The 7,123-nt window shown below is 35.1% G+C and overlaps 1 protein-coding gene and 1 long non-coding RNA gene across 7 annotated transcripts; both read left to right on the top strand.

The window, feature by feature from the left end:
- The first annotated feature begins 395 nt into the window (after nucleotides 1-395).
- Nucleotides 396-4,330, top strand: LOC107458636 (uncharacterized). 6 transcript variants are annotated; one of them, XR_002365825.2, is made up of 5 exons: nucleotides 396-890; nucleotides 1,014-1,042; nucleotides 1,654-1,817; nucleotides 1,939-2,121; nucleotides 3,879-4,330. It is a non-coding gene; the product is annotated as an uncharacterized LOC107458636 (long non-coding RNA). The 6 variants fall into 6 exon arrangements; XR_008001288.1 differs by adding an exon at nucleotides 3,148-3,339 and having other exon boundaries at nucleotides 396-1,817; nucleotides 3,920-4,330; XR_008001286.1 differs by adding an exon at nucleotides 3,148-3,339 and having other exon boundaries at nucleotides 396-1,817.
- Nucleotides 4,331-6,601: 2,271 nt separating this feature from the next.
- On the top strand, nucleotides 6,602-7,123 carry LOC107458609 (pathogenesis-related protein 1B). The gene has a single exon (XM_016076832.1). It carries the CDS (start codon nucleotides 6,602-6,604, stop codon nucleotides 7,121-7,123), a length of 522 nt encoding a protein of 173 aa, XP_015932318.1.

The following is a 7,123-nucleotide window of genomic DNA, read 5'->3' as shown; positions in this document are numbered from 1 at the left end:
GCTTTAAAAGCGGAGCCAAAAGTGGTCAAGGGCCACCCTTTTATGAGGGTGGCGATTGATTAGTGATTTGACCACGTTTTTTTGCCACACTTTTGAGAAACAGGCATGTTTTTATGAGGGTGGCAACAAATTAGTGATTTGGCTACGTTTTTTTTTGCCACGCTTTAAAAGTGTGGCCATAGAGAGAAATAGGCAGGCTTTTGAAGCGCGGTAAAATGGTTTGGTTGTCGTCACATTTTTAAAACGTGTCCGTTTTCTCTAACTCTTTCAGCACGGTTTAAAAGCGTGGCCATAACGTTCCAAAAAAAACGTTTCCCAGATGTTGAATCTCGGTCTCCGCCTTATCTAGGTCGTCCCCCTCTTTAATTTCTTACACAACAATGCCTAACACACTCTCTCTTTTTCGAAACACACACTCTTCTTGGAAAACAATGCCCTGAAAACCCTAACATAGAGCTCATGACGCTAACAGCGGCGGCGCTTTTCACCCAAACACAGAGCTTATCGCCGGCGCTCTCACTCTCTCCTCGAACAACACTTGTTGGTCAACCTCCCTCCAACCCTCTATCGTAACCCTTCAGTTGGTGCTACCTCTGCCAGTCCTCCCTGCGTCGACACTCCTTTTGTCTCTCCTGTAAACCCATATCCCTCTTTCAACGGTGACTCTCTCTGGTAAGGCCTCCCTCAGCGCTCACTCTCTATCGCAAACCCTCTGTCGACGCTCACTCTCTCTCGCAAACCCTCAATCGTCACTCCTCCCTCCATGGCTCAGCACCCGTTGCGTTGTCCTATCCCTCTCTGAAGTCGTCGCGCCGCCATCTCCCTCTCCCTCACTCGTTGCACCTCCGTCAGCCACTTTTAGCGTTCACAGCGCCGTGGGAAATTATTTGGTCAAATTTTTCCTTGATTTAATTATTTATTTTTGAATTTGATTTTTTGTTTTGATATTCTTGGTTCTTCATTTTTTTTATTTTTCTAAACTTCTATTTTTTGTTCTGTTCTTTCTGTTGCAGCTGTGGTAGTGCTCAACTGCTGCTATGTGGTACTGAACTGCTAGTTTTAATTCTTACCAGTTGTGATTTGTTTAAAAGCAACACTTATATCCACCTTAAGTGATTTGTATATTATTAGTTGTGCTTTTTAGGTTTCTTTAAATTGGTAGTTTTGGGTTTGAAATAGTTATTGTTGTGTATCCTTTATTCCTATCTTGTATCATATACGTATGCTCAACATAATTTGTTGATAACTAAGGTTTTTAAGAGGATTGGAGATTGGCTTTTAATCAAGTTTGTAAATACTAAATAAAACGTTGAAAAAAATGTGTACATATACTTATATATAACAATGAATGATCTTTGTACAATCTATTATTATTGCCTCTCATTTCTACAAGAAAAAATCTTAAGTTCATGAGCAGGGCACTTCAACATAATATCTAAAACTTAACTGTTCTTTTGTGTTTTATGAATTTAAAATGGTAGGAAACTTAACCTTTATTTTTTTAGATCATATGATTATGAAGTCATTTACTTTACTATGAGATGCTTATTGGAAATGTTAGATATTGATACAAATTGGCTTGCTGAGATAAGAACAAAAGTTGTATGCACCTAATTAAAATGTCAAAGATATCTCTTTTCTCTCTATATATAGGGCTGCTGCAATTCTAAGAGCCAAAGGTGGGACTTTTCTCCAAATGAAATTGGTTTAAAATCACTTGGCTCATCCATCTCCTTCTGTTCTTGCAATGGATGGATTGTTCTTGTACATGCTTTCTACATAGTTATCTCAACTTGTTCCACATACTTGTATACAAAGTGAGTTCTTTAAAATTTTGTTTAGAACTTTTATCTTTTATCTTTTGTTTTGGTATATGTTTGTCAAATGCTAATAATTGATACATGTCTTTTCCTGTTGTTATTGGTGGTGCTTTTTTAGGGATATTGAAAGATTGATAGAAGTTGGGGATAATTTGGTCTTGGCGATTTTTATATATACTTATTTTTACAACACCACCCGATTTTGCAGTGTGGTGTTTTCACTGAAGGTGGTCACAGCGTGAATTTTTCACTCTGATCATTGTGCTGACAGCGTGATTTTGAAGTATCCAATGAGAGAATGGTGAGTAGAAGATTCTAACCAAGCAATTATGCTATTTCGTATTTGCATGCAAATGCTGTGTTTGTTGAAGTGTGTAATTTTTTTCACTGAATATAGTAATGTTTTTGTCCTTTGATTGGCAACGTTTTATAATTTATATCAAGTGCGCTTCTGATTTTAATTTGTTTACATTTTAAATTGGGGCACGCTTGATATATGATGATATTGTATATATGTTTCTAGGAAGCTAGTTTCTTTGGGTTAAATAAATTAATTTGTTCATCATACTACTTTTTTAGCTTCCTCATGCTTCTGATGTTGTTAGTCTTTGTTCAAAATAGGTCACTCATCAGATTCATATTCCTTATCTGCAAAATTGGCCTTTTCTCAGTTTTTCTCTCTTTATTGCTTTTGTTTTCTTATAGATTTGGTAGGGACAAGAAGAGAGGAATTTTTTTTGTCATAGAATTGAAGAAAATGTTATTACTCTCTTTACTACCTTCTACCAAGTTTTCCCTTTCATGGTATCTACTCAAGTTGACTTGAATGCCATCCATTTTTCTAAAAGTGGTTGGAAACTTGGAACCTTTTTTGTGAACATGTATTGGACCGGCTTCACAAAATATCATTTTAGACTTTCCAACTTTGTGCTGCTATTGACTATGAATAATATAATATACCCTTTTCTCTCCCAATTTATGATTATGTTTTGTTTTTTAATACCAAAGTGAAGGGTAGTTTACCAATTCATTGCATCAGCATAAGAATGATGAATGATCTACATCAGCTTTATTTTTTTAACTAACCCTATAATATGTAATTCTTGCATATAACCTGTTTGATAAAGTGTCTAAAAGAAAATTAAACTTGCATCATTTTTCTGTCTTGTGGAGAAAACTTTGTAATTACATTTTGGGGAATATCCAGATTTAGAATTAGATATGGTAGGGCAACAATTAGGAGTGCTACTAAATGCACTCGATGTTGCAAAGACACAGTGGTACCATTTCACAGCAATTATGATTGCTGGCATGTGATTTTTCACAGATGCCTATGATCTTTTCTACATCTCCCTTGTCACCAAGTTGCCTGGGAGGATATACTACATAGATATAAAAGATCCAAAGCCTCCAAATGTGCAAGCTGCTATGACAGGTGTCGTGCTATGCGGCACTCTAGCAGGCCAACTTTTCTTTGGTTGCCTTGATGACAAGATGAGAAGCATAAATTACTTTCAAGGTGTTTTCCTCCACCACTTTCTTCACCTTTTAGTATGTATGCCTAAAATGAAATGATCATAATGTAATTTCAATTAAAAATTTAAAATTCTTCTCTGATTTATTTTGATATAGTGTTTTAATAACCGAGGCTTGTTGGTAAAAAAATTTATTTGGAAAGTTTGGGTTAAGATGTATAAAATTAGACTCATAAAAGTTTGTGACTATCTTTTTATAAACTCTTGAAATATATTACTTTTTCTGGTAGATTCTTTTATTGATGATAATGAGGTTAACTGTATGATGTTAAACTGCATGCATGGAATAATATCAAGTTATATATGATCTTGATTCTGAAGTTGTAAGAATAAATGCTTTGTTGAACCAGATACATTATGTTGTGGTCTTTGTTTTTCCTATTTTCTTCAGCTGCCCTATTTTTTAATATTGCAAGTTCATTCAATAAGAAAACCACGCTAAGCTTTTTTTTCCCCAGTCTTTTAGCATAAAAGCTTATGGCTACCACGAGATTCTGGCTGCCTAACTATAGAATTCTTGCAGGGTTGAACAAAAGCGTGACTGTTAGTGGTTTATGAATATAGGTGAACCAGAACCATTCAGAAACAAGAAACAAGTAGTTGAAGCCATTGGTGGTAATCCATTTTCAGGTGTTTCCCATGCGAATGTTTCTCCATAGGACACCAATTCAGGGTTTCACTCTATCACGTCAATTTTCTGACTGGCTTTTTGGATCTGATCCTCGACAGGCAATTAATTTGGTTAATGAAACTCTGCTATCAACTGGAAGTGGAAGTTTGAATGTGGCTAGGAGGGATGCTGAGAATCAATGACATTTCTTAATTCTCTTAGAAATTTATTTTTGTTTATGTTTGTAAATTTCATGTACGCGGTCGTTGCATATATAGAAATGACATGGCAAATTTGGTTTGAATTCTACTAATGTAATACAAATTTCTATTTAATTTTTTAAAAAAGATGCACATTTTTGTCGATGTTTTTATTATTTTTGGAGCGCATTAGAGTACATGAAAAAAACATATACAAAGATTTTTTTTTTAATTTAATAAGGATATAGCCACATTTTAAAAGCATGGCCATATATTCCCCTATTGGCACGCTTTTGAAGCGTAGCCAAAACTAACACATTAGACACATTTCTAAAAGCATGGTTGTATGTCCATTTTTTGGCACGCATTTAAAGCGTGGCTATAGAGTCATACATACAGCTACACTTTTAAGCTTGGCAATAGATGAAAGTGTGGCAAAAAATAAAGCGTGCTAATAGATCGACAAAAGCATGGTGATAAAGCAATTGGCACGTTTGTAAAGTGACCCTTTCAAAAGCGTGTCAATAGCTCGAAAAGCGTGGCAAAAAGCTATCGCTTCACTTTTCGGCATGCTTTAAAAGCGTGGCAAAAGGCTTATTTTCTTATAGTAAAGGACCGTGCCTCAATTTTTGCATTAGTTTCAAAATTAGAATCATAAAAGTAGAATTTGAAACACAATCATCAAAACAGATTAAGAAAACCCTAAATCATCACTAATGATTTCAGAAGCAAAAGCAGTGAAAAAAACCTTAACATTAAACATTTCAAAAAATAACAGTAGTAAAAACCCTAATTCATCGCCAACAATTTAAGAAAAATCAGCATAAGCAAAAGCAGTAAAAGAAACCCTAATTCATCACTAATAATTTAAGAACAATAATTAACAACAATCAAAAGTGGAACCAACCTAACACGGATGTTCCATTCTTGAGGAGATGATGTAGACAAAGAGTGGTTGAGTGCAGGGAGGTCCTTCTGTGCGTGGAGGATAATGGCATCGATGTATGCTACTATTGTGTGTGGAGGACTACGGTGATTGTTGGTGCGTGGAGGACAACAGCAGCTGCTGGTGTATGGTGCTGTAGAGGAGGACGGAGAGAGAACTGCTTCGAGGATGCAGGAGAGGTCGCATCGCCGCAGGACGTGAGTCAGAGTGCTATGAGGCGGCGTCAATGACAAAGAAGAGAGAGAAGTTTCATCGCTGTATGAGACGCTGTGGGCCGGGAGTGAATAGGGAGTGAATGTTCTCAGTTTTTGGGAAAAGGATAAATTCATGCCTGATTTTTTAGTCAGTGGATATTTAAATCCTTGAGGATTTGAAAATACATTTAAGTCCCTAATTTCCTTAAAATTTAGGTACATCGATCAGATTAGTACAACGGGAGTCACGTTTAATTTTTCCGTTGGGTTTGAAAGACCCAAGTGAATAGAGAGATTGATGTGTCCAGATTTTGAGAAAGTTAGAGACTTAAATGTATTTTCAAATCTTCGGGGACTTAAATGTTTGGGAGACAAAAAGTCAAGGACCTATTTGTCCTTTTTTCCAATTTTTTCTCCATTGTTGAGTAAAGTGTAATTTTTTTACCATTTAGTATCTTTTCTAACATGTTTTTTTATCTCACTTAAAAAATATAAGGTAAAAATTCACTTTACCAAATAATTGAAAAAAAAATGATGAGAGGATCTATTCCCGTTTTTAATACTATGAAAAATGAGATTGAAGAGGGGATTAAGTCATTTGGTTTGGGAGTTTTTGAGTTGGGGTAGAGTGTCTTATTTAGGATTTTTTAAAAAATTGATTTGGTGTATTAATGGTCAAACCAGTAATTCTTAAAGAGTGTAGCTATGGGCTCTTTTTGGCCACGCTTTTGAAGTATGACAATATAATATCCCGTTTATATCATATTCAACTCACCTTCGCTTCAAAACTAAAAAGTACATGAGTTATTCATACTAGTAAAAAAAATTTATAACTTAGATAAAATGAAATTAATACATAACACAAAATTTATTATATATCCTAAACAATATAAAATTTGTATTCTCTTTTTATAGTTAACTAATTAATATACTTAATCTACTATTCATCCTTGTTCCTGCATCATTATTTGATTAAGACATTTACAAGATTTTTTAATTTGACCCCAAGTTATTATGAAAGATCACAGGGTCAAGAATCATCAATTATATAATTATTATACTGTTCAAATTGATAATGAATATTTTATATTTCTTTCTTGATCATCTAGTAATTAAATCAATATATATATATATATATATTCATTCAAGTACATCAAAAGGCAACTATATGATATAATGTAAATAGATTGTACATATCCATTATTCATTACAATATTATAACAATCTAACCCTAAAGACTTCTCCACTAATATTTGGCGAGCATTAACAGAGAACAATAAAATGAGAATTACGAAGATGGTAATAATAATAAGTTTTGTAAGCGTATTATTGCCATTGTGCATAGTAGCTGTGGTAGCTGATGAGGCAGAGTCTCCAGAAGAGTATTTGAGAGGCCACAACACTGCACGAGCAAGCGTTGGGGTTCCTCCGCTGAAGTGGGATGTGAAACTAGAAAAAATAGCTCAGAAGTTGATGAATGAATACCTCACAATCTGCCAGGGAATATTTGTGCCATCCAAGCCCTCTATGTACTACGGAAAGAATCTTGCGTGGCATGTGAAACCTGAACACTATACAGCAGCAAAAGCGGTAGCAGAGTGGGTGGAACAGAAAAAGTACTACGACCATAAATCCAACTCGTGTATTGGTGGTAAGTGTGAATGCTACACTCAAGTTGTTTGGAGAGAAACTACTCATGTTGGATGCGCCAAACTTAAGTGCCCAAAGAGACTATGCATGTTTCTTATTGGCGGGTGCACTCTTATTGGTTGTCTTTATAGTCCTAAAGGAAACGTTGAAGGCCATCGTCCTTACTAG

The sequence above is a fragment of the Arachis duranensis genome, chromosome 7 (assembly GCF_000817695.3).
Source record: "Arachis duranensis cultivar V14167 chromosome 7, aradu.V14167.gnm2.J7QH, whole genome shotgun sequence".
NCBI classification, from domain to species: Eukaryota; Viridiplantae; Streptophyta; class Magnoliopsida; order Fabales; family Fabaceae; genus Arachis; species Arachis duranensis.
The sequence above is the reverse complement of the archived record's forward strand: the minus strand, read 5'-3'. Positions and strand labels throughout refer to the sequence as shown.

Excerpts from the sequence above, each read along its gene's own strand:
- LOC107458609 (XM_016076832.1), top strand. The coding sequence starts at position 6,602 with ATGGTAATAATAATAAGTTTTGTAAGCGTATTATTGCCATTGTGCATA.